The 27,585-nt window shown below is 48.0% G+C and overlaps 1 protein-coding gene across 10 annotated transcripts in view; it reads right to left on the minus strand.

The window, feature by feature from the left end:
* Window positions 1-27,585, minus strand: part of ATXN7L1 (ataxin 7 like 1) — a 266,428-nt gene that overhangs the window by 33,812 nt on the left and 205,031 nt on the right. For all 10 annotated transcript variants that reach the window (XR_010112782.1, XR_010112781.1, XM_055114804.2 and 7 more), the window contains exons 4-6: window positions 25,848-26,070; window positions 3,786-4,069; window positions 450-532 (exon numbers count right to left, since the gene is read on the minus strand). Coding sequence is in view for 8 of the 10 variants with exons in the window: in XM_055114804.2 (XP_054970779.1) it covers window positions 450-532; window positions 3,786-4,069; window positions 25,848-26,070 (590 nt within the window). In the remaining 2 variants the exon portion in view is untranslated. The remainder of the gene's footprint in view (window positions 1-449; window positions 533-3,785; window positions 4,070-25,847; window positions 26,071-27,585) is intronic.

The following is a 27,585-nucleotide window of genomic DNA, read 5'->3' on the forward strand; positions in this document are numbered from 1 at the left end:
GCGGCCGCCTTGGGTCAGCTGTTCCCCTGGCCACCCCGGTGTGGCTGGATCAGGGGCGCGGCATATCATCCTCCCCTCCAGGGCTGCCTTTCAGGGCGCTGCCGCCGCCGCCGCCGCCGCTGCCGCTGCTCCTGCATACATTAAAACGTAGCAGGCTTTAGAACCGCCTGTGAGTGCCTATAAATACAATTTACTGTCTGGCCTCACAAGTAACAGGGGAAGCCTAGTTTTTTTTTTTTTTTTTTTTTTTTTTTCTCCTTCTTAAAAAGCCAGCCAGCTTGAGGCAGGCACTCTGCTACCATGGACGAGAAGAAAGCATTTCCCTTACAAAGAACAGCTGGGGGTCATGTCGAGGTTCCACACCCTGCCGTGTGCAGAGAGTGGCATGCAAACATTTCGACAAAGGCCCCAGCGAGAGCAGGAAGTATTTTTTATGGAAAGAGAAATACCTTGCAGGTGAGGGATCTTGTGCAAGGTTTCTTTGTCTCGGGATCCAATACTCCACAGTGTTTATTTGGGTCAAATTCTCTCTCTGGTTTAAGAAACAAACAAAAAATATAAGAAAAAAGGAGACTAAATAGGATTTGGCATTAAGACTACATTTTAAAAAAAATGCACATTTGCACCAACAAGTGAGACATTGTCAGGCAATCTGTTTTTTGTTTTTTTGTGTTTTGTTTTCTCAACCAGCTGCTAAAAGGCTTCCAGAACCGCTCGGGGAAAATGGTGCTCCCCTCTGAACCCAGAGTTCCCAAGTCTAGCTTCGGCAGCAACGCAGAACGCAGCACAAGGCTCGGGGAATAGGGCGGGAGCAGGCACCGAAGGGAAGGAGAGGAGCCGTGCTGCTCTTAATGCTCTTAACGCTTTATTTTACTTGCAATGGTTCCACAGGTCCTTGGCATTTGGGCATAGCTGGCTGCAGACCAGGGAGAGCCACCTGAGACCCAACGACCCCTTTCCTGGGCTGCTCCAAGAGTACAGACACCCTGACTCCAGCTCCTGCCTTCCTGCTAGTTTTAGCCATGTAAATGGGAGATTACTCCTTGACATGTCAGAGTGACCTGCCTCTCTCATGCTTGACAAAGCTCTCGGCGCAGGCTTTGCACACAGCCTTGCTGACCACAAACACCATTTACCTGATTGAGGGGCACTCTAGCAGTGTTACAGGCAGGGGCAGGGGAGAAGGCTGAACTTGAAGGTGCAGAGAGGGCAGGGGCCTGCTAATCTCACAGCTGCTCCCCACCCCCACTGCCCTGGGTCTGATGCTTCACGTGGGAATAAAACGGGGCAGGCTGCCCCACCAGGATGAAGGATGTCTGTGCGGAGAGGCCAGGCTTCCCCAGCTCCTGCCTTCCAGTTGACTGTGGACAGCTTGTGTGGAGGTTACTTCTAAGGAGCCTGCTCTTTCTATACCCATCTTGGGTCCTTCACCCCTGCCAGGAAGACAATCATGCTGTCCTCACCTTAAAAATGAGGGGATGTGAGGCGATCTCTTTTTTTCATTTTTATTTTTTGAGACAGGGTCTCGCTCTGTTACCCAGGCTGAAGTGCAGTGGTGGGATCACAAGGTTCACTGCAGCCTCGACCTCCTGGGCTCAAGCCTCAACCTCCTGAGTAGCTGGAACTAGAGGCATGCACCACCACACCTGCCTGATTTTGTTATTTTTTGTAGATACAGGGTCTCACTATATTGCCCAGGGTAGGTGATCTCTTAAGGATCTTTTGGGCTTTAAAATTCCACCTCTTGGATGGCCTGTGCCGTTTCTGGAAGGCACCGAGCAAACACATAAGTCCTGCAGAGCAGGAATGACACAGCCCTCTGGGCATGTGGGTAGACTGGCAGCAGTGTTGCTGGTGGTAGAGGGTGTACAGAAATTGGTGGTATCTCCTTAAGACCCTTGAATGGCTGCAAACTCAAAAAAGGTTCCTAGCTGGAAAACTGCCTGAAATTGGTGGAGTAAACTCCGAGCATATAACAATGCTCAGATTATAACATAATAAATGAATGTATTCTATTTTCAAAAGCTTTGAGGGTCATGGGGAGGTTGCAATGGTGTTACTGATGATATGCACAAGAAAACTACTCTATACCCAAGACAGATTCCCTGGCTGGTTACCAAAATGCCTCCCCCCTTTTTTTGCTTTTTGTCTGCCTTTTCTCTCTCTCTCTCTCTTTTTTTTTTTTTTTTTTTAGCTTCACTTAGAAAAAAAACCTGCTAGGCCTGGAGATGCTGGTTTGCTCGGAGCCCTCTCTGGCCAGGCTGCCTGGTGTGGTGTTTTTTTTTTGGGTCTGTCAGAGTCAGGCCTGTGCCTGGTCCCACACCAGCGCCTCATGTCGACCTGGAGCTGAGCAGGCTGTTGGCTGAGGGTAGGAGCTGGCTGCCAAATGTGAAAGTGAGGCAGAAACAAGCAAAAGACCCGACGAAACAAGACAACCCACAAAATGCAAAAACAATGTGCGGCAAAAAAATCCCCAAACAACTTCAGATGGGGTTACAGGCTGGAAGCCACGGCCGTGCTTCTGCTATGGCGAGGAGCCCTCGGCCTCCAGCCACTGTGCCCACGCCTACCGGTTTTCTGGGGATGTTGCCACCACCTCTGAAGAGTGAAACCAAGCTTTCCATGCAGGAAGAGCCAGGTGCTGGGGGCTCCAGCCCGAACTGTGAGGCCCACAGTGCTTAGGGAGAGCACCAGGCTCTACCTTTCTTTCTTGACAGTGGGTGAGCAGCGCAGGCAGAGATGTGCAAGGTACAATGCCTGCTTTATCTGAATGCTTTGGGCTTGAGGGACTTTTCAGACATAATTTTAAAAAGAGTTACAGATGAAAGATAGAAAAACTAGAACTACAGACAAATACAGAGTAGACAATAAAAATTACCCACAATTCCTTGGGTGCTTAAAAATCAAGCTTAACCCGAGGACAGTTTCTCTGTCACAGGGTGGCTGTCACTGTATTTTACTTTCTCTGGCCACCATCAGGGAGTGCCCATGATGTAAGAAGAAGTTATGAAGTTTATAGCTTCTCCTGGTCTTTTGGAGAAAGTAAAAACTGCCACGTTTAGTTCTACAGCAGATCGATCCAAAGCAAACATTACCCACATAGGGTCCTCTAACAGATAACCATCATCCTGTGTGCCTCTTCCGGCACCCCAAGTGTCTGCTCAGACAACCAAGGAGTAGACCCACAAGAGACCGCCGCAGCACCCTATCGGCACTGCCAGCCCTAGCGTTCCTGTTTGGGAATTCCAACCTGATTATGGGGGATCGACAGTTGTAAACTCAACTGCAGAATTAACCTGGAAACTCCCGAGGCCAAAGGACAGAGGCTGTGTGTCCCTGTGCAGCACAGCTGTTGGCGGGGCTGTCCCTCACATGCCTTGAGGCACCATGAGATCCCTGTGTGTTGTCCAGCTTCCCAGCAGTGAAGCTTCTATGGAAGCCAGGGCTAGTTCGACCTGTTTGTATGATATGGATACACAGAATCACCTGCTCACAAGACCCTCAGAATCTACAGAGTAGGTCGGTGCAGAGCACCCTGCCTCCTGGGTTGCTAGGGTAACTCCCGCTAAGCACTGAACTGAGTGAGGGACTTCATCTGCCCGGGGAAGAAGAGACCTGGTTTTCCCTTGCATTTTTAGGTGGGGTTCCTGTTTGCAGGTAAACTCTGCGTCCCCCTTAAAATGAAACAGACCTGCTTAATGATAACAGCACATCACTCCTTCGTTATGGCTGCGACTCCCTTTCAGTCTAATCATGAGTCAGACCCTGACGACACTGACACATACCTGAAAGTCTCCTGTAAGGCTTGTTGCTGTTTTTGGTGCCATTTTGGTGTTTCTTGTCTATGGTGGTTGGCAGAATTCCTTTGCCATTTAAGATCTTCTCTGGTGAAGGTGGCACTGACTTGGACATCAGGACAGGCTTAATTAAAGGAGGGGTGGAGACGGCAGAGGACGAGGTGGAGGAGGCAGAAACTGCAGTAGTGGTTGTGGAGTTCATTTTGACATTGGCACCATCTGCCTTCACTAGGTTAGGAATTTTCTCTAAACTGACTACAGGAACCGGAACACTGAAAAATAAATGAACAAACACACACAATTGTCTTCTTTGATACATCTAGTCTGCTGAGGAACCATACCCGCTTATCATTATCAGAACATTTCCTTATCACTTATTTATACTCCTTCTATAAGCAAGCAGCATGAGTCCAGTTTTGATGGGAGAGAGTTCTGTGCCCTGGAAAGGATCAACAGGGGGTGCGAGGCTGGCACAGTGTCAGGGGTGGCATCAGGGCTGACTGATTACCGCCCGTGCTGAGCTGTCCCCATAGATCCTGCAACTCCCCCCTTCCCGGGCCCTATAGGTTGGCCATTTCCAACACAGCACCTTGGGCAGAACAAGGCGCCTGCTGTGAAGCTCAGGAAGAGATACCGTTTGTCCCCTGAAGACAATGTGCCACTGCTGAATCACACCCCCTCCCCCCGCTGCTCAGCTAGTCCCCCAGCCCGGCCCAGATCGGGCCTGACATCTGCTTAGCTCCGGAGTGCTGACAGGATCACACCACAAGGAGGCATGGCTTCAGGCCAGCGTGCTGCACGGCGTGCTGTCGGACGGCTTCTGGATCACTCTCACATCCTGGGGATGGGCTCAAATTGAGTGAGCCGCCATGTAGCATTATCCAATATTCCATTTTAGGCAGCTAGTTATGTAAATAGGCAATTCTCAAGGCTGGCAGGTGAAAGGATGAATTTTAAGAAGGCAGAGCACAAAGGTGTGCTTCACTCTTCAGAATCTGTCACCTTAGCCCCCTTCCCTGCTATTTCTCCTGTATGGGATGTGCATTTGATTTCTCTTCTTCTTTAATGCTGAAGGACCTGCGTCTGGGGGGCTGTGGAGAACTCCATCTCTGGGTCTTAAAAGATGAGATGAATAAGCTTTGCTTTGGTCCCTGAGCTAGATTTCCTTTCCTCCTGGCAGGAGGGAAGAATGCTAACATGGGCTCCCCAGTCATCTCTGAGCTGAGAGTGAAGCCTACTTAGCTATTTGAATGCCAAATGATCTAGAATATGGCTTTTACATTCCTGCAGACAATGTAGGGCAGGAAAGAGGGGCTGTTTTTGGCAGGAAAAGAATCTTATCTGTCCACATGGCTGGCTGGCTGGCTCTCCTTTCTCTAAGATTCATTCACAGATTATTTCTTTGATCAACTTGTTCATGAAATTATTTTAGCCCCCTCTCAGCCCCTGCCCCTTTTATGACTCTGAAATAGGATCCCAGCTGTTTGTTACAGATCTTTGCCAGTGAGAAGGGCACAGAGCAGCGGAACAGATTGTGGCTGGACATTACCGACTTCTCCCTTGGACCACGTACCTTCTTGGCCTGGGGAAGGGTGACCTGGGGCTTCAAGTCCCATGTGAGGGGAAACTAGAATGACAGTTTTTTGTAACAAACCCTGCCACTGCCAATTCCGTCCCTGATCAGAGTGTCTCAATGTCTGAGATAGAGCTGAACTGCTGCTCCTTTCTATTTAATGGCAATTCTCAAAGCACTCCCATATCACTGAAGAATGGCACAAGAAACCCTTTGAGAGTGAGCACACCAGGATGCTAGACAGGTATTACCTGGTGAAATTAGTGCTGCATTCCTGATTTTTCCCAAATGATAAAAAGATGCAAAGCAATGTGATACAGAATTCTTCTAGGCTTATTCCTTGACACATTTAAAAAGCCACAAGTTAAGAAATCAGGGTCCTGAAGAGAGATCTGTACACTCATGTTCATAGCAGCATTATTCACAATAGCCAAAGGTGGAGGCAGCCCAAGTGTCCATCAACGGATGAATGGATAAGCAAAATGTAGCATCATTCAGCTTTAAAAAGGAAGGAAATTCTGACACGGGCAGGAGCCTTGAAGACATTATGTTAAGTGAAATAAGCCTGTCACAAAAGACAAATACTGTATAATTCCACTTATATGAGGTACCTGGAGTAGTCAAATTCATAGAGACAGAAAGCAGAGCAGTGGTTGCCAGGGAATGGGGGAAGGGAGAATGGGCAGTTTTTTTTAATACCCATTGAACAACTGTATAGAGTTTCAGTTTTGCAAGACGGAAAAAAAAGTTCTGGAGATTGGTTGCACAACAGTGTGAATGTACTTAATACTACTGAAATGTACATTAAAAATGGTTAATATGGTAAATTTTATGTTATGCTTATTTTACCACAATTAAAAATGTTTTACATGTACAAACTAAAAAAAAAATGCAAATTACAAAACTCTTACAACCTAAATTATACTTCAATAAACCTGACTTTAAAAATACAGATCAGAGGCTGGGCTCGATGGCTCACACCTGTAATCCCAGCACTTTGGGAGGCTGAGGCGGGTGGATCACCTGAGGTCAGGAGTTCAAGAGCAGCCTGGCCAACATGGTGAAACCCCGTCTCTACTAAAAATACAGAAATTGGCCACACGTGGTGGCTCACGCCTGTAATCCCAGCACTTTGGGAGGCCGAGGCAGGTGGATCACAAGGTCAGGAGATCAAGACCATCCTGGCTAACATGGTGAAACCCTGTCTCTGCTAAAAATACAAAAAAAAAAAAAAAAAAAAAAAAAAAAATTAGCCAGGCGTGGCAGCGGGCGCCTGTAGTCCCAGCTACTCGGGAGGCTGAGGCAGGAGAATGGCGTGACCCCAGGAGGCAGAGCTTACAGTGAGCCAAGATAGTGCCACTGCACTCCAGCCTGGGAGACAGAGTGAGACTCCACCACAAACAAACAAACAAACAAACAACAAACAAACAAACAGAAATTAGCCAGGGGTGGTGGTGCATGCCTGTAATCCCAGCTACTCAGGAGGCTAAGGTGGGAGAATCACTTGAACCCAGGAGGCAGAGGTTGCAGTGCACTGAGATCATGCCACTGTACTCCCACCCGGGCGACAGAGCGAGTCTCTGTCTCAAAAAAAAACAAAAAAGTGTCAGTGGCCAGTTGTGGTGGCTCATGCCTATAATCCTAGCTCTTTGGGAGGCTGAGGTGGGAGGATTGCTTGAGCCTAGGAGTTTGAGACCAGCCCGGGCAACATAGCGAGACCATTCCCTACAAAATAGAAATAAAAATTAGCCAGGCATGGTGGCATGTGCCTGTAGTCCTAGTTACTTGGGAGGCTGCAGGTGGATCGCTTGAGCTCAAGAGTTTGAGGTTACAGTGAGCTAGGATCATGCTATTGCACAGAGCAAGACCCTGTCTCAACTCCCCCCTGACCCCACTGGCACCCCCCAAACCCAAACATATTGGCCAGGTATGGTGGCTCATGTCTGTAGTCCTAGGATTTTGGGGGGCCAGGGTGAGAGAATTGCTTGAGGCCAGGTGTTTTTTTGTTTTGTTTTGTTTTTGAGACAGTGTCTCTGTCACCCAGGTTGGAGTGCAGTGGCACAATCTCGGCTCACTGCAACCTCGGCCTCTTGGGTTCAAGCGATTCTCCTGCCTCAGCCTCCCAAGTAACTGGGATTATAGGCACCCGCCACCACACTTGGCTAATTTTTGTACTTTTAGTAGAGATGGGGTTTCACCATGTTGGCCAGGCTGGTCTCAAACTCCTGACCTCAGGTGATCTGCCTGCCTCAGCCTCTAAAAGTGCTGGGATTACAGGCAGGAGCCACCGCTCCCGGCCGAGGCCAGGTATTTGAGACCAGCCTGGACAACACCGTGAGACCATGTCTCTACAGAAAAAAAAAAAAAAAATTATAAATAAGCTGGGCACGTTGGTGGACACACACAGTACCAGCTACATGAGAGGCTGAGGCAGGAGAGTCACTTGAGCCCAGGAGTTTGAGGCTGCAGAGAGCTAGGATTGTGCCACTGTACTCCAGCTTGGGTGACACAGTGAGACCCTGTCTTGGAAAAAAAAAAAAATTAGAATAATCTATTCTGTTCAAAAAGATTTATTGATTTAATTTCTCACCCTTGTTCTGATCTGTTGACTTTTATTTCTTTAGGGAAAAAAATCAAATTTCAAGTGTTGATATGAACACATGGACAGCTAGCAAGAAGAGAAGGTGCTCTAGTACCTGGGCAGCCTTCTCTGATGTATTAATATTTCTTTGTGAAGCCAAGTTAGTTCAGGAAAGGAAATTAGAACTTGCAAGTTCCAGATCTAGTTCTTGTTGCATGAGCTGGTACGAGTTAACATAACGCCTCTAGTTTCTGTGAAAAATGCCCTATGTAGATGTTAGGTCCTCAGGCCTTCAGCAGACAAAGATATGATGCCTGGGATAGAAGAATCCAGAGCAATTGTACAAATGGAAATACATTTAAAAAACCGGCTGGGTACGGTGACTCACGCCAGTAATCCCAGCACTTTGGGAGGCTGAGGCGAGTGGATCACCTGAGGTCAGGAGTTCAAGACCAGCCTGACCAACATGGTGATACCCCGTCTCTACTAAAAATACAAAATTAGCCGGGCGCGGTGGCACATGCCTGTAATCCCAGCTATTTGGGAGGCTGAGGCAGGAGAATCGCTTATACCTGGGAGGCGGAGGTTGCAATGAGCTGAGATGGCGCCACTGCACTCCAGCTTGGCAACAGAGCGAGACTCCGTCTCAAAAACAAACAAACAGCAAAAACAAGCCAAGCAGCCCTCAAATGCTCATAGCACAGTCTGCATTACTCCTCTAAAGTCAACGTCGGGCTCTGAATGTGCTCCTTAAGGCAGCCCCACGAGCACAAGTGCACCAGGTCCCAACATTTGGAACCGTGCCAGTTGACTCATCTCTTTGGTGACACTTCTTCCCAACTGTGTGTAACTGAGCTTGGGCCAGGCCAGCTAATGTCTGTGACTGTCTCCTAATTTGGAATTTTTTCTACTTTATAATGAGTGTGGCCCAATCATACTCTATTGTCAATGATTCCAGAACTCAGCTGGATGCGAAATTGGAGCCCATCAGAAACAGGAAAGACAGCCTCACGTGCAGTCCTCTGGATTGAAGAATGGGAAGCATTGGGGAAAAAAGTCTGATCAAGAATGTTTCAAAGATTTCAAAGACCAGGTGAGTTGGTAAGGGGCTGGGCCACTGAGTGAACACCTCTGATGTGAGGTAAAAGGACTTGGCAGAAGGAGAGAAGGGAGACTGCGCTCTTTTGGGTGTGTTCTAAGGGTGTTCATTAGCTAATGGAGAAGGGCTTAGAAGAGTGAAGGAGAAGAACCTAGAGCTGTCCCTGATACTTTTTTCTTTGGTGTCCCTTCTCTCCCTCAAAAGCTTTGGGCTTTCTCTCTAAGGGAACCTGCCTTGGCCTGGACTGAGAAGACACAGAAGCAGGCAGCTGAGTGATGGTGGGAAAGGCATTTGACCTTGCCATCCTCTTCCCCAGTATACACGCTAGCCATCAGGCCAGCCTTTCTTTACTACAGCTGGCAACAGCCCCAAGGTCCTGAACTGAGAAAGCAAAGGAGGAAACGGTCACAGGATAGTGCCACAGAATCTGGAAAGCCAATCCCAGAGATGATGCTTTTTGAGCAAAAACATTCAGCTGACATAAGAGCCTATTAAGAGCCCCACCCCCCACCTCCCATGCACACAGATCCCGCGTGTGCCTATGCTGCAGCCACAGTGCAGTCACAGGGAAGCCAGCGTCTCGGAATTGTCCTCTGCTTCCTCTCACTGTCCCCGTGTGCATTCCCCTCACTTCCTCTGCTGTCACCTTCCCCAGCCAGGAAAGTGTCCCAGCCTTGGGCACGCCCCTTCCAGATGGCTGTGGACCCTGAATGACAGGTTTGACTTTTTTTTCCATTTGGAAAGAAGCCAAAAGGTTCTAACCCCTGCTTTCACAGTATGGGCATCTCCCATCTTCTTTGTGTCTAATCACAGTAACGCAAACACCTCCATGTGCAGGTGGTGAGACCTGGGAGGGGGTGGTGAGTTGGCAATAGCCTGATGGGTGACTCAGCAATTTATTACACTGTTTGCTTAGGTGACAAACAAGCCTGGCAGTTACCCCCGAGCTTAGCCAAAGCCCTTCAAAGTTCCTTTCCCTTCAGTCTAAAGGATGCATGTGCACACTTCCCAAAGTCGCACAATTAGTTGCATTTATCAACTCACGATTGTCCTTTCTTTGTGGAGCAGTGTTTGAAAGGGAAAGATGAGTCTCCACTCTTCCCCTGCTGCTTTCATAATGCCTGTTTTGTTCACTTGGGATGAACTCTTTCAGGGAGCTCAGAGCTGCAGCCTGTTCCCCTGCTGTGTCTAATATGCTGGGAGTAGTTCTCTCCTCATCATCTCTGTACCTCTGTCTCGGTCCTGGGAAAGAAACCCAATGCCGAGAACACCCTCCCTCATCCCCCTTGCTACATGGGGGCGATATCTACCTCTGTTTCTTTTGTGCTGCTTTAGTTGCCCACGTCTTCTTCCTTTGTGCTTGGCCTGTCTGAATTTATCTTTCTAGATCAAGGCGGGTCCTCTGGCTTTAAGAAACATGGTTCTCTTGGCATCAAGTAGATTCCCCTCCCTGCCCAGTGATGTCTGCAAAAGAACAGAGGTGGAGACTCATGACGGTGCCATTGCAAGAGCCACCAATGTGCTGCAGGGCCAGCTGCCCACCTGCCAGCTACGCTTTCCTGGTGATCATGATCTATATTCTTTGATTATCAACAAATATGCCTCAAGAGAATGGTTCAGAATGTCTCTAGGTCTGCAGAAATTATTGCCAGCCCTTCTTCACTTACCAGAGCAGGGTAAAGATGAATTTGACAGGCAGGAGCCTGAAGACATATGGTATTTGTGCTGTGGGTTTTGTGTGTGATGAGAGTTCTCAGCTGTCTGATTTCCTCCACCAATTCCTTCGACAAAAGCCTATGTGCTTATGCTGCTGGCCTGGCAGAATTTTGAGAATCTCTGACTCACTGGCAGAGCCTTAGAAGGGCCATATCACCCAGCCTCTTGGCTTCCAAGCAGTGATAGCATTAAGTCATCCCCAATAAAAAGGAATTTACCCTCTTTTAAAATGCCCTTGGAGAAGGAATTCAGTTTGGCTCTCTTGGATATATTTTGGCAGCTACTATGAGGAAATTATTTATATCCAATCTAAATTCTTTAAGTTGAAGAAGTACTTGGGAGATTCTAGAAGTCTGAGGGGCAGGCAATCACTAAGAATCAGGGTAAATAACAGAGACACAAAGTCCTACGACCGTGGTATGACAGATACAGTTGATACTGCATAAATCCTGACAAGTGAATAAATGGTATTTTTGCGGTGTGTCTGGAAAAATATTGGGAAAACTTTCAGAAAGCCTGTCTGTAAACACCTTTAGCAAACAGAAAACAGGTATTCAACCACAGAGCATGGTAAATAAGAATATCTGCCAGATAAATCTAACATTATTCTGTGGCTGAGTGTCAGGCCTGGTGGTTAGAGAGGAAGCATAGTGTCTAATCTCTCCTGGCCTTTGCACAGTTTTGGATTCTCTCCCACATAACACACCTTCAGTAAACTGGGGAAATGTGGTCAGACCACACAGTTACCGGGTGAGTGGTCCTGGCAGCAGAGACAAAAGAAAAATGGGTTAGCAGGGCTCAATTTCAGCCTAGAGTGATACCATGCAGAGCTCGACAGAGACCCACTGCCGGCCAAGAAGGTCATAGTGTCTTCATCAGTGACTTGGATGATGGGCCAAGACTTTGCTCCTCAATTGGGTTAGGAGATGATTAGCTGCTGAGAACAATGATGTGAGATTTCCTCCTGAGTCAGTTAGGTGGGAGGAAAAATGAACAAGCTGACTTGGAAGAATTGTAAAAATGGCCAGAAGCAAATCAAATAAAATCAGGGAGACCAAGTATGACTGAATTGAAGGTCTGTGCCTTGTCAATATTCTGGCAAATTTATAGAATGTGGAGTGTTGGAAGATAGTTTATAAGGCTTAGATAAGGCTTAGAAATATAGGCTTTCAAATCAGACCAACCTAGACTCAAATCCTGCCTTTTCTGTTGCTGGATGCATTACGGTATCACAGCCTTCTGGCTACCCGGTTTCAGGGCCTCAGTGAGTTTATCAGGACTCTAAGAATGAGAAAGAGGACACCTGGCCTGGCAAGGAGTGAGTGCTGGTTTCAGTCCTGCCTTGGTGGGGTGGTCTCACGCAGTGCAAAGCCCACACAAACATATGTGGCTGCCCTGCCTAACTTATCTCAGGCCTTCATGGCTCCATGCCTCAGTTTCCTTATCAGTCAAATGAAGATAGTAAGAGATATTTGGAGTGATTAAATGAGGTAGTAGATACCAAGTGCTTAGCATAGTGCCAGGCACATAGCAGACTCTCGATAAACTGTAACTAAACCAAAAGGGCACAGAGGATCCCAGCATCTGCTCTCATCCACCTGATACTTGTAAGGTATATACGTGGGGTGCAAATCATGGTCACCATCAGAAAACTCCTGCTTCCTTAGTCCCTTCTGGTCCCACCATGGAAGGAGGGGTGGACAGGGTGGAGGCAGAAGCACCAGCAGAGGGTGGGAGCAGCAGCCTTCCACATTCATGCAGAGTAGAGGACTCCTTCTGGGTGAGGCAGTGAGGAAGAAAAGCAGAACGAGGTGGGGCCAGATTCAATGGCCCTTTTCCAGGACCTGTCAGCCCTACTTCACAAGCCCACCTGCTTCTCCATCTCTAGTATTCTAGGCACTGCTTAAGCCTGGACTAGTGGTTAAAAGTCCCATCTGTATAGGACATTCTGGAAGAGGAGTAAGGAGGAACTCCAGCCTCCTCATGCACAAACATGTTGTCTCCTGCAATCCTGAAGTATGTTAGGCATTGGGGCTCTCTGCTGGTTCTAAGATGCCTCCCAGAGAAATAACTCTATAAGCCCCCCTCTAGGCTGCTCCAATTTTCTGGAAGCAGGAGGCCCCAGCGCATGTCTCCCTGCTGGTCTGTTAGTCTCTCTTGTACTTCTGTTATTCATGGCTTCCCAGGGCATGGGGCTCAGAAGGTGGTCTCCAAACCTGCTGGGAGAATAAGGAGTGCTAAGTGTCCTGACATTCCTGGGGAGTCTTAGTGCCCTAGGACTGTGAACAAGTCAGCAAGTCAGAGAAGAGGAGAAGATAAAAAAGGAAAAATCGAGCCCTCATGCAGTAGGGCATAGGATGCTGCACAGGCTGCCTTTGGGACCAGCTGTGTCTGCAGCAGTGTAGCCTTGGGCAGGGAGTCCAGGAGGGTTTTAAGGATAACCCTAGACCTAATCAACTGCACCTGCTCAGTGCCTTTCCTCTGCAAATGAGAACGAAGAGCCACACAATTCCAATGAATGGCCATTGAAATTCACATCAATAAGGAAATGGTATCAGAGCCTGGGAGGGCAGGAATTGAGAACTTTGAGATTAGGAGGCAATTTGATTCTGCAGGGAGCCCTGGTGCAGGGTGAGGCAGAGCCCCAAGCACCCTGTCCCCAGCACTGGCCCAGAACAGGCTCCGCTCAGGAGCAACAAGCGGGAGCACTCCCCTCGGCAGCCACCAGAGGTCATCGGTTCCTGCTGTTCGAGCTGTAGGCTGCTCTGCAGTGCCTTCCAGCCAGTACAGCCCAGACAGTTACTGTTTCCCAACAGTCCCGGAGGAAACCCTGACCCAAGGGGAGACAGGGCAACTCCTTACAGAACACCCTCCATCCCCCTGCCAGGAAGGCTGGGAGCTGGCACCTTGAGCAGAGACCCTGGGCTCCCATCCTAAGCCTTTGGCCTTCAAGAAGCTTTTTCTGAGCACGCTGAAAGATGAGGAAATGGCAAAGCATCCCAGGCTACTTATCAGTGCTCCAGCTTCTGGCCAGGTACCCTGACACCTGCTGCTCCCAGTTTCCTGCCAGAGGAAAAGCCCTCAGGAGCACCTTCCCTCCCCCAGGCATCACTCACTCACTCTGCTTTTTCCTTTTTTGTATTAGAATCCGGTTCTGGGCAGGCAGCCTTGCACCTGAACCACCTCCATCCAGAAAACAAAGCACATTTTCTTTTTAAACCCTCAAGGGTTTATTCTGAATGGCATTTTTGCCATATTAAAAAAAAAAGTTTATCTTCACACTGACCTACAGCAAACTCAGGATATTCTTTGTCCCAAATTAAATAGACTTTTTCTTTTTTAATCTCTATGTTAGCAATATCAGGCCGGGCATGGTGGCTCATCCCAGCACTTTGGGAGGCTGAGGTGGGTGGATCACTTGAGGTCAGGAGTTGGAGACCAGGCTGTCCAACATCATGAAACCCCGTCTCTACTAAAAATACAAAAATTAGCCAGGCGTGGTGGTGTATGCCGGTAATCCCAGCTACTTGGGAGGTTGAGGCAGGAGAATTGCTTGAACCCAGGGGATGGAGGCTACAGTGAGCCGAGATCGTGTCACAGCACTCCAGCCTAGAAGCCAGGGAGAGACTCTGTCTCAAACAAACAAAAACAACAACAACCAAAAAACTCTATGTTAACAATATCAGCATCCAGTTAGAAACCAGCTCTTCCCTGAAATTCAGTCACTCACAAGTCAGTCTGACCAAAGTCCACCTCTTAAACAGCTGTTAAAAGGTCCAGGCCTCAGCATTGCTTGCAACCTTTCTGGCTTGGCCTCTCTGTGTGTTCTAATCTGTTTGCACTCAGCCACCAACGCAAATCTGACCATGAAAGTCTTTGTGGGCTGCCCAAGGCCCAGAGGTCCAAGTGTAACCTTCACAGCCTGGCCCACCCCACCCCTCCTGCCCCAGCCACCTTCTCCTGTAGCCTCGCTGGACTTCTCACTTCTCCTTGAACACCAGTGCTCCGGCCTGGCTCTGTGCCTTTCTGTGGGCCGGGCTCTCCTGCTGGTGTGCCCTCCCCCATTCTCCGGGTGAACACTCCCCCATCTGTCCAGATCCGGAGGAAACATCCTCTTCTCTCCCAGTGCCTGCTGTTCCTTCCTAGGTGTTTCTGCTGCACTCATCCTGTCCTATGGCAAGGTTTTATTTCTACATCTATGTGTCCTGACCAGACTGTGAGCTGCCTGACGATGGGAACCCTGTCCCAGTATACATGTCGCTCTGGAATTATCCCAGCAGCCTATACATTATCTAGCATTTAGGAAGGGCTCGATAAATGTTTGATGAATGAATTAATGTTCTCAGTGGAGGTTAAATCACATAACACAATAAAAACCAAACTGGCACCCCACCAATGCTTGGTAAGAACAAATGCTTTAGGTGGGGATCAGGCTGTGCTGCCTCTCCTCTTCTGAGAAGAGACTGGGCAATGACAAAGGTGAAGTGTCCGCTCATAGCGGCACATGCTGCACACCTACCATGCATGAGCAGTGAGTTATGCACTCACGTGCAATACCGTGTTTAATCTCTATCCCCAATTTCATAGATGTGGAGCCTGAGGCTGAGAAAGGTTTGCCCCAGGTCATTCCACAAAATGAAGGGCAGAGAGAGCTTGACGTCAGGCAACACCGAGGGTGGTGCTCTTTACTGTAGCACTGGAAGCCAGAAGGCCAGGGGTCAAGTCTCAGCTCCTCTGCTGTCCCACTGTGTATGTAATCTCAGCCCATCGCTTCATCTCTTTGGGCTCTGTTTTCTTATCTTCACCACAAAATAGTCTTTAGGCTCAAATAGGATTGGGCTATCAAAACATCTAAAAATCATAATGAGCTATGCAGCTATGAAGGACCATGGTTACTAATCTCTGTGGCTCATCCCTCTTCTTTCCTTCAGGCCATTTTTTTTTTTTTTGAGACGGAGTCTTGCTCTGTTGCCCAGGTTGGAGTGCAGTGGCACAATCTCAGCTCACTGTAACCTCTGTCTCCCAGGTTCAGGAGATTCTTGTGCCTCAGCATCCCAAATAGCTGGGATTACAGGGACACACCACTACGCCTGGCTAATTTTTTTTTTTTTTTTTGTATTTTTAGTAGAGACAGGGTTTCACCACATTAGTCTTGAACTCCTCACCTCAAGCGATCTGCCCGCTTCGGTCTCCCAAAGTGCTGGGATTACAGGCGTGAGCCACAGTGACTGGACACTTCAGGCCATTTTCTTCCTTCCCCAGCTGTCTTGGTCTTACTTTCCCTCCCAAAGCTGGATTCCCTATTTCTGAGCACTTCTGTGACTTCACAAGGTTGGCTGCGTTTACACCCAAGGAGCTGTCCATTGTCCTTACCTTTGCTCATCTGAAAACCCAGTGAGCAGGCAGCCTTAGATGTTTAAATTCCCACGGCCTCCCTGTCCTGGAAGGGACACTCTGCCCCCTCCCGCAGCCCCCACATGCTTCAATATTCTGGTCTGTCTACCTTCCCACCCTCTCTTACCCCTTCCCTCTGAAGTCCATTACAAAAACATTAAACTTCTACTCTGTAGGCAAACAAGTGGGAGCCATCAAAGAGTTGTGGGCAGAACGGGCTCACATCACTCTCGGGGTGTGTGTGGGGTGGACTGGAGGATGGGCAGAGTGAGGGGCAAGGAGGCCAGGGAGAGGCAACTGCAAGAATCCTGCTGAGGAATGCAGGGCAGTCACAGGGGTAGGGTCCTTGCAGTGTCTGCGGCTCCTTGGGTTGCTCATATTTCACAGCCTGAGACGACTCCCTGTGTCTTCAGGGAGCCATCAATCCTGAGCCTTGGTCTTGCCCCCAGTTCATGCCAGCACCAGGCAGGAAGAGATAAGCCGCCCAGTTTCTCCCACAGGCATCTGGCCAGGGCCTCTCAGTGATCGCTTCCCTCTCCATAAAGCGTTGGGAAGACTTCCAGAGTGCTTCCACTCCCTCAGCCCCAGTTGCTCCGGGAAGACCCGCCTGGTAATTCCAAGCATTTGGAGAGGAGCCCCGCCTACCTGGGGAGAGGGAGCCCTCCCCCACCTGCTGCAGGGCATGCACAGGGAGGCCAGGGAGCCTGCTGATTTTTCTTTTGCTTTGGCTCATTTTCCTCCTGGAGCAGCGGGCTCATCTTCTGCATTTTTAATAGCTGAGCATATTTAGCATTCAACACACACGTGTGGGTTGATAAGGCCCAAAGAGAAGGCAACAAGCCATCCAGGGGAGGAAATCCTCCTCCTACCTCCTCTCTGCCTCCTGCCCACCTCAGCCTACAACTGTGGGTCTGAGTTCCCCATCAATTCGCCAGGCCAGACCAGGGTTACCGAAGTGATAGCAGCTGAGAGAGTCAGACTGGCTGACTCGGTCACTGTGCCAGGGTCTGGTCCCATGGCTGAGCGGGGACTCACAAGTAAAGGCTGAAATGCTCATCGGAGCTCAAAAGGGCCAAACAGCCATAACTCCTTCTTGATTCTTACGTGGGGACCGAGTCTTCTTGCCCACCTCCCTCCACTGTTATCAACTACATAGATGTCAACACTGTGAGATGGTGGCCAGGTACCCCCTGACCTCTGGCTCCCACAGGGGTGGTCCCCACTGTCAGGACAGTGAACCAGTGGAAGGGGCCTCTGAGAGGCTGAGTGCAGGGCTGGGGATGCTGGGCAGCCTGTGGGTGCTGTCAGGCAGTTCTGCAGGGAACAAACCTGGTAACATGGCAATGCTCTGTTTTCCCCTTTCTTCTTCTTCCTTTTTTTTTTTTTTTTTTTGAGATAGTCTCGCTCTGTCACCCACACTGGAGTGCAGTGGTGTGATCTTGGCTCACTGCAACCTCTGCCTCCCAGATTCAAGCGATTCTCTTGCCTCAGCCTCCCAAGTAGCTGGGATTACAGGTGCCCGCCACTACACTCGGCTAATTTTTGTACTTTTAGTAGGGACAGGGTTTTGCCATGTTGGCCAGGCTCGTCTTGAACTCCTGACTTCAGGTGATCCACCCGCCTCGGCCTCCCGTGTTGGAATTACAGGTGTGAGCCACCACGCCGGCCTCCCCCTTTCTTGTAATGCAGTTATTTTTTTAACCTACTCAGTCACATAAAGGAGAAAATAACAAAACCACAGACCATTTAACCTTGTGCTGGAATGCCAGGAGGTCAGCCTGAACTCTAGAGTAGTGTTTTTATTGCTGTACATGTGAATTTGAGCTATTTGGAAAGGGTGGCCCTAACCTGCTGTTAAATCTAATCTAAGGGCCACGGTCCAGTATGGGTTGGCACTGCTTATGCTTTCTTGGCCAGTAGGGGGCGATACAGAGTTCACTTGGAGCAATGGAACGAACTTGGGCAGGGAGTTCTCTGCACCGCCTGATGGCAGGTCTTCCAGGTCTGTTTCCACCACAGACCCAGCAGCACCAGGCCAAGGGGAGAAAGGAGCTGGAATTTAGCAACTCCTGATGGGAGTGTAACATTTAAAGAGATTAGAGGAGCCCAATTGACACACCATTGAATTGAAAAAACCAGAGGGTCCCACCCAGGGTCAGTGGCCTACGTGTCTAGATCCAGCAGCCACTAACCACTTCAGGCTACTAAGCATTTAAAATGTGGCTACTGTGGGGGCCAGGCACTGTGGCTCACACTTGTAATCCCAGCACTTCGGGAGGCTGAGTTGGGTGGATCCCTTGAGCTCAGGAATTCGAGATGGTGAAACTCTAACTCTACAAAAACACAAAAATTAGCCAGGCACAGTAGTCTGTGCCTGTCGTCCCAGCTACCTGGGAGGTTGAGGTGGGAGGATCACTTGAGCCCAGGAGGTTGAGGCTGCAGTAAGCTGAGATCGCACCACTGTACTCCAGCCCCAGCCTGGGTGACAGAGTGAGACCCTGTCTCAAAAAAAAAAAAAAAAAAAAAAAAAAAAAAGATAAGAAAAAAAGTGGCTACTGTGGCTGTGGCTGAACGGGATTTTAAATTTCATTTAAGCTGAGTTTGTTGAAATTTAAGAACGGATACTTGATTCAGTTATTAGAAAGTGTTTAAGTCTGTTTAGAACAACTTGGGTGTCAATCTATTTTATAACCTTTAGTTTTTATGAAACCTAAAAATGGGTCAAATATTTCTAATGAAAATTTAGTGTCCAAATTGAGACGTGCTGTAAGTGTAATAAAACACATGCAGGATTTTGAAGACTTATGAAAAGAAAATAATGTAATCTATCTCATTGGTTATATGTTGAAATGATAGTATTTTGAATATATTAGGTTAAAGAAAATAGTCATGTGTCACTTCATGATGGGGCTATGTTCTAAGAAATGCAATGATAGGTGATTTCGTCATGCTAACATTGTAGAGTGAACTAACACAAACCCCTGCACACTGGCCTGGGCGACAGAGCTATACCCTGTCTCAAAAAAAAAAAAAAAAAAAAAAAGTGACCAGTTCCACTTTTCCAATGGATTACCCTCTTCTTGCCGGTCTGGGCAGGATTCTGTCCTGTCAAGTATAAAAGGTGCTTGAACCTAAGCTGTATGGTATAGCCACTTGTTCCTAGATTACAAACCTGTACAGCATGTGACTGTACTGAATACTGTAGGCAATTGTAATATAAGTGTAAGTATTTGTGTGTCTAAACATATCTAAATATAGAAAAGCTATAGTAAAAATAGGGTATAATCATCTTATGGGACTGCTGTTGACTAAAACGCTGTTATGTGGCACATAACTTTTTTTTTTTTTTTTTGAGGTGGAGTCTCACTTGCTTTGTTGCCCAGGCTGGAGTGCAGTGCCAGGACCTTGGCTCGCTGCAACCTCTGCCTCCCAGGTTCAAGCAAGTCTCCTGCCTCAGCCTCCCGAGTAGCTGAGATTACAGTCATGCGCCACCATGCCTGGTTATTTTTTTTGTATTTTTAGTAGATATGGGGTTCCACCATGTTGGCTAGGCTGGTCTCGAACTCTTGACCTCAAACGATCCATCCGCTTCGGCTTCCCAAAGTGTTGGGATTACAGGCATGAGCCACCATGCCTGGCCAATGACTATTATTAAAAATTAATTTCATGACTGGGCATGGTGGCTCACGCCTGTAATCCCAGCATTTTGGGAGGCCAAGGCAGACGGATCACGAGGAGTTCAAGACCAGGCTGGCTAAGATGGTGAAACCCCGTCTCTACTGAAAACACAAAAATTAGCTGGGCATGGTGGTGGGCACCTGTAATCCCAGCTACTCAGGAGGATGAGGCAGGAGAATAGCTTGAACCTGGGCGACAGAGGTTGCAGTGAGCTGAGATCACGCCACTGTACTCCAATCTGGGTGACACAGCAGGACTCCGACTCAAAAAAAAATTAATTTCACCTGTTTCTTTTGTACTTTTTTCCAATGTGGCTGTTGAAAATGTAAAATTAACATGTGTGTCACACATTACATTTCTATTGGATAGTGCTAGTCTAAACAATTCTAGACAAAAGGTCAGCCATCTCCAGGAATGGAAATCTCAGAATCCCTTTCAATGGTCACATCCATTTCATTCATTTCGACAAATATTTACTGACATGAGTACCACGCTTGTTGAGTTGGTGAGAGGTTTCCATACAGGAGGCCCTGCAGTAACTACTGGGCAGTAGGAAGACAGGAAGTGGAGTCTATGGCCGACCAGAGAAAGTGTCACATGTGAGGTAAAAATTAAGTGCTCCGGGGATTAAAAGAAAGGCGATAGCATATCAGGTTGTTGGCAAGGAGGAAGTGAATGAGGAAAGGGCATTGAGAGAAGGTAGCCAGTGACACGGGCAATAAGAATGGTAAGGATTATGGCCAGGAGAGAAGGGGACTGAATGCTGTGGAAACACCAGGCTTAGCAGACCCAGTGCCCTCAGACTCCTCTTTCCCTGTCCCAATCCTCCATGGCACCACCCTTGGCCTCTGTTCTTCTTCTTCTCACACCATATACCTCCCTGGCAGGCCCATCTGTACCCACAGCTTCCATGCCCACGTCTACACCGATGACTCTCTAGTCCTGGCCCATACCTATCTCTTGACCCCTGGTTCCAAACATTCAATGCCCACTCACATTTCTTATCTCTTTCTTTTTTTTCTTTTTTGAGACGTGTAGATATTTCTTAGATAATTCAAAATCCATTGACTTCCCAGCTGAACTCATCCTTCCTTTCCCTCCCTCAACTCTGGTCCTTACTGTCCTTCCCTTGAGGAAGCGGCAGGACCACAACTCAGCTGTCGTAATGCTTTCCCTTGTACTCCAGCCCTACATATGACCAGCCCCAAAGTCCTGCAGAGTTTTCCCTCCTTAATATTTATCTCACCCAGCCCCTCTGTACATACCACTGCCTGGATCCAGGCTGTCACCACGCCTCGCCTGGGTGACACAACATCCTCACCGTTCTTGGTGCTTCCTGTGTGACCCCCCGAGCCATCATTTTACGTGGCTGTCAAGGTGACCAGACTACATCAGAAAACTGCTCCTTTAACACCGCTTTGAAATTTCCAGGGTGAAGTCCAAATTCCTGAACTTAACACATACAGCAGAACTTCATAATCTGGGCCTCACTCCCCTACCCAGTTTCACATCCTGCCTCTCCCCACATGCAAATACTTTTGCACATTCTGTTCCGTTTGCCTAGGACACCCTTCCAACTCTCTTAGATAGAATTTTTTTTTTTTGGTGGTAAAATAGACATAACATTAAAAATTTACCATTCTAATTCCATTCTCTTTGTCTACCTCCTTCCTACTACTTGTCCTTCTAATCTAGCGGAAGTGACCTTTTTTTTTTTTTTTTTTGAGACAGAGTCTTGCTCTGTCACCCAGGCTGGAGTGCAGTGGCGCAATGTTGGCTCACTGCAACCTCCGCCTCCAGGGTTCAAGCGATTCTCCTGCCTCATCCTCCCGAATAGCTGGGATTACAGGCGCGCACCACCACACCCAGCTAATTTTTGAATTTTTAGTAGAGACAGGGTTTCACCATGTTGGTCAGGCTGGTCTTGAACTCCTGACCTCGTGATCCACCTGCCTCGGCTTCCCAAAGTGCTGGGATTACAGGTGTGAGCCACCATGCCTGGCCAGAAGTGACCTCTTTTGAAAAACCCTTTCTGAGTCCTCAGCCTGGGTTAGGTACCCTTCTCCTTTGCTACCAACCTCATAGTCCTTATCACTTTGTACTGTGTTAGCTTATGTTTCTATTTACAGACTCCCTAAGACAATGTCTGTGTCTTAACTTTGTATCCCCAGGGCTGCAGTGTACAGTTGTATAGGTTATGCACTGTGAGAGGATGCCTGGCTAAGGAAATAAGCAGGGGATGGAGGCCATTAGTCAACTGTGCACCTGGTACAGGCCTGTATCCAGACTGTTTTCTAATTTGCACAAAGGTGCTTGTGTGACACCAGTGGGCCCTGTGTATCCCCTGTGCTTGTTATAGAGTTGGCACACAGTATTACAATAGGTGCTCATTAAATGTTGAGTAAAGATGGACGGATGTTCCAGGCAAAGGTACCAGGGGTAGAGATGGGGGGAAATCTGGCCTAATAGGGTGGTATTGGATACTCAGTATTGACTTAGGGTGGTTGCAGCTAGTTTGTAGAGGGTCCCTTATGTTGGGCTGAGGGACTAACTCTTTAATTCAGGAGGCAGTGAGGAACTTTGTGAATTTTTGATAGGACTATGATATAGAATTTCAAAATATTCAGGCTTGAAAATGAGACTCAGAGAAGTAAAGTGACTTGTTCCAGGACACACAGAAAGTTAGAGGCAGGGCCCAGACTTGAATCTGATTTTCTTACTCCTAGCTCAGTACAGGTCTGGGGAACTGCACTCTGGGGAGCTGCACTCTGGGATAGCTCAGAACTGAGGCTGAGCCCTCTAAGGCTCAAAACCAAATCATCCCAGCCTTGGCGACTCTATCTCTTCCCTGACACATATTCCTGGACGTGGTGGGTAAATGGATGACAGCCAGGCAGATGGGAGGTGAGGACAGTTAGGAGACCGCTGCAGTCCATGGTTCGGCCTCATTCATGGTGCACCACTGGTTCTGTCCTCAGAATATTTACCGACTTGCAGGCATGGCAAATTGCCCGTGCCTTTCTCTTCTTCCCACAGGTGAACACTCGAGTCTTTTCACTACGAGCTATCTCTCTCCTTACAAATCTCTTGATTGCTCATCTCTGGACCTGGGCTAGTTTCTTTAGATTCTTTCTTTCTTTCTTTTCTTTCCTTTTCTTTTTTTTTTTTTTTTGAGACAGAGTCTTGCCCTGTTGCCCAGGCTGGAGTGCAATGGAGCAATCTTGGCTCACTGCAACCTCCACCTCCCAGGTTCAAGAAATTCTCCTGCCTCAGCCTCCTGAGTAGCTGGGATTACAGGTGCGTGCCACCACACCTGGCTAATTTTTTGTATCTTTAGTAGAGATGAGGTTTCACCATGTTGGCCAGGCTGGTCTTGAACTCCTGACCTTGTGATCTGCCCATCTCGGCCTCCCAAAGTGCTGGGATTACAGATGTGAGCCACTGCACCCAGTCAGATTCTTTCTGCCCCTTTTTGCCCCTAGCTGAAGGGGACTTGACTGTGGCAGGTCTTAAGAAGTGTGTGTTGAGTTGGACTGGATTGAGTGTGGACAATGATTTGAACCAATGGTCTCCCTGAAGGTTTGCCTTTTGGGCGAGTGCTTTTTGGTGCCATGGGGCTACATGAGACCTCTCATTTGCTCTTTTACAAGGAGAGTTCATTGATGATCTTCCCCGAGCTCCCTGGGTCTCCTCCTGGCTTACGTGCTCCTTCCCTGGCTTTCCTTATTTTGTTTCTCTGTAGCTCATTTCTAGACTCTGAATAAATTATTTGATCATTTTTATCTTCACTCTGAGTCTGAAGAGCCATTTCTCTAATTTTTTTTAGAGAGATTTGACTTGTCGATCTTTATCCCAGGATGGAAGTGCTGTCCTTTGGCACACATGATAATATAGTAATAATAACCATGACGTTATGCTAAATTATTTATTGAACATATACTATGATCCAGATACTGTGCCTGCTGCTTTATAAAAACTAGCTCACTTAATCCTCACAACCATCCCATGGAATAGAGCTATTATTGGCCCCACTTTACAGATGAGGAAATGGAAGCACAATAAGATCAAATAACTTGCCCAAGGTCACCCAGCTGAAATTTGTGCCCAGGCCAGTGACTCCAGAGCTTGTGGTTACATCGGGACACCATGCAGCCCCAGTAAATAAACTCTCAGGCACATTCTCAGGTCACAGATAAGACGGATTGCAGGTTAGTGACTGGGAGACTCACATCGCCGGTGGGTGGGCAAACACCACTCTCGGGCCGAGTCTTCCCTAACCAGCTACAGCCTCCTGCAGGATGGACCCGCAATCCCAACAACCCAAGGAGAACAAAGCTTGCCCACGAGGCCCAGCTGTGTGGCAGGTAACTCCTCCACAGCCATGCCTACACCTTTCCACTCCATCACAAGAGGCTCTGTAATTGATCTGACATAATTAGCTCTTTACTAAGTTATCATAATTTCCAGTGTGCGGTGACAAACCCATTGATGGATGATTTTACTCTACAGCTTGCCTAGGTACGAACTTAAGTGCAATTAACTGTCATCAATTAATGGAACACTTTTTTTCTTTAAATACATAAATTAGATGGACTCCACACTTATCCCTTCTCTGTCTTCTCAAGGCTTGAAAGATAAGCATAGAGGTGCTGTCAGAAGCCAGTTCCTTAAGTACTCCAAGGTGGGTGCCAACAGCATTTGAAGATACTCATCTTCCTTGTTTTAAGTTTGGTTTCCTAGCTGTCTTTTCCACAGGCAACCTTTTCTGACTTTTTAGTAAGGGCTGAGATAACAAAATGAATTAAAAGCCTCAGATTTTTTTTTTCTTTTTTTTGAGACAAGAGTCTCAGTTTGTCATCCAGGCTGGAGCGCAGTGGCACAATCTCGGCTCACTGCAACCTCTGCCTCCCGGGTTGAAGCAACTCTCCTGCTTGCCTCAGCCTCCCCAGTAGCTGGGATTACAGGCGTGTAACACTATGCCCAGCTAATTTTTATATTTTTAGTAGAGATGGGGTTTCGCCACGTTGGTCAGTCTGGTCTTGAACTCCTGACCTCAAGTGATCTGCCCACCTCAGCCTCCCAAAGTGCTGGGATTACAGACATGAGCCACCACGCCTGGCCAAAAGCCTCTGAATTTTCACAGCCCACTCCACCAAAGGGGTGACCTTCTACTTGGCTTTCTTCTCTTTCTCCCATGGTCAGCTCCCAATTAGTTGCCTCTGCTGGTGGCTATTCCACTATCCACAGGACCTGGGACCCAGTGTTGCGGGTAGGGCCGTGGTCTTGCTCCACACCAGGCACACTGTCAGTGCTTTTGATTTTACACCAGAGCTTCTCTTCACTGGGATGGAAAATTGAGAGGTGGCAGCAGAACTGAGAAATATTTCCCTGTTACCCTTTTCTTAGACACAACTTGGCTCAACTCTCAAGAGAATTAAAAAAAATCCCCCGTCAGGCATACGGTATATACATGTATATATCTACTCTGTCTCAAATATATATGTATATATATGTATATATATACATATATATTTGAGACACAGTTTCGCTGTCACCCAGGCTGGAGTGCAGTGGCGTGATCTCGGCTCACTACAACTCCGCCTCCCGGGTTCAAGCAATTCTGCTTCAGCCTCCTGAGTAGCTGGGATTACAGGTGTGTGCCACCACACCTGACTAATTTTTGTATTTTTAGTAGAGGCAGGGTTTCACTGTGTTGCCCAGGCTGGTTTCAAACTCCCGACCTCTGGTGATCTACCCGCCTCAGCCTCCCAAAGTGCTGGGATTACAGGCGTGAGCGTGGCCCATATGGTACTCTTAAGGTCCCACATGCCCTCTAATATTTAGGTTTATCTTTCCATCATTTTGGGTTTCTGTCCTTTCATTCCTCAGTCCCCCAAATTCCTGCATGTGACACGTAGGAACAAAGCCAGAGAGTAAATACTGTTTCCCCATGGTGACAGGAACAGCAGGGGGGACAGACAGCAGCTGGCTGCCAGCCAGCTGACTCACCATGGTTTATCCCTTGATCCTTTCGCAGGAAAGACTGTGTGCTGTTTGCTGCTGGAGGTAAGTAGATTGTCTTTGGGCGTTTTGAATGGCTTTGAGGTGCTGCTGGCAGAGTGATGGCCGCTGAGACAGGCTTTTGTTTTCACCTGTACTAGTGATGTCCTGGGATTGGAGGCTGGAGACACTGGAGAGGGAGAAGGTCTACACATTGAACCGTGTCTTCTCTCTACAGGGGCAGAAAGTAGAGAACTCAGCACAGCATCTGTAGCAGGTGAGGCTCCCACACACTCACATACACTCAAACACACAACAGGCGGAGAGAAGCGCTTTCCCTACAGAATTGGCATTCCTGAAGCCTAGGTTCTGATGAGACGATTTGTCTTGACATATGCTCCTATTCCACCAGCTAGCAATAATTATGTTGTGGGTTTCTGTATCAAATGGCATGCTCAACTAACATTAGGGTTCTCATGGGAGGCATTTACCAGGCCATCTTTCTGCAAAACCACTTCCACAGGAGTAGCAGAGGGACACCAGGTGTCACCTGAACAGTGGCACAACCACATATAGCCAAAGCAATTCCTAGACAGCTACACAGAGGCCACAGGTCCATCAGGGCAGTGGACAGGGCAGGACTCTTAACAAACAGGAAACTCTTGAACCTGACAATCTGCAGGAGCACTAAAGTAAGAGGGACCAGCAGGCTTGAATCGAAAGGACTTTGCAAGTGAGGAAGTGGCCCAGCAGCTGTCCTGGGACTGAGAGGACAGTGTCAGCACACCCCTGCTATGGCCTCCTCAGGGTCCACAGAGATTGAGGGCCACATGCAGGAGGATGTCAACGCTTGAGGCAGAATCTGCAATGTGGGGCATGGACTTGGGCCGGCGAGCACAACTTCCTGAGGTTCTACAGAGAATACCAGAGCTCTGGGCAGAGATGCCTCACTTGTTCACATTCTGTTAGCCACTGTGCTTTTGACTGAACGGGCAGGATGAGGATACTGACCAGGACAGCAGATGCATGAAGTAAAGTTCTAGTGTGCACCCACTATGGGGTTCTTAAATTGTTTTAGAGTAACAGATCTGATAAAAATTTAAGACCCCAGCAAAATGCACTTTTACACCTGCCCAAAAACTTTGTACATGATTACAGGAAGGAATCCCAAACCCTAAAAAAGACAAAGCTTCCTGAAACCCTAAGTCCTCTCTGGCTCTCTTATGTCTCACACATAATTAGTGCTTAATTAACATGTGTTGAATAAATAAATGAAATTATAACAGTTCTCCTGAACTAGAGATCTGAAAATCTGGCTGAATTTGATAATGCAAAATGTGACAGGCAAAGATGACAGATCATTCTCTCTCCAGCCCAAAGCTGAGCCTAGGCTTCTCTCATTAGGGCACCTTTCCTGGTTGCTTTTGCAGGCACCCTGACCTGGGAGACGCAAGCCTCCCACCTGTGGCCAGCTGCGACAGGAGTCTGGGGTTTCTCTGTACTCCCTTGTACCAATGGGTTGCCAGGCTGTCTCAAAGCAGACTGAATTTAGTCTTCTGATGCAATGGGAATTAGGAGGAAGCAGATTTTTGAGGATCATCCAATTGCTGGGTTTTTTTGCTTGACCAGTGTTCATATGCTGCCTACACAGAATAAGTTTACAGGGTGCTTTTTCCTCATTGAATCAGAGTAGACCTTTGTATACAGCTTAGTTCTCAGAAGCCATCCTGTTGAAGCTTTTGAAAAC

This window comes from Pan paniscus, chromosome 6, assembly GCF_029289425.2.
Source record: "Pan paniscus chromosome 6, NHGRI_mPanPan1-v2.0_pri, whole genome shotgun sequence".
NCBI lineage: Eukaryota > Metazoa > Chordata > Mammalia > Primates > Hominidae > Pan > Pan paniscus.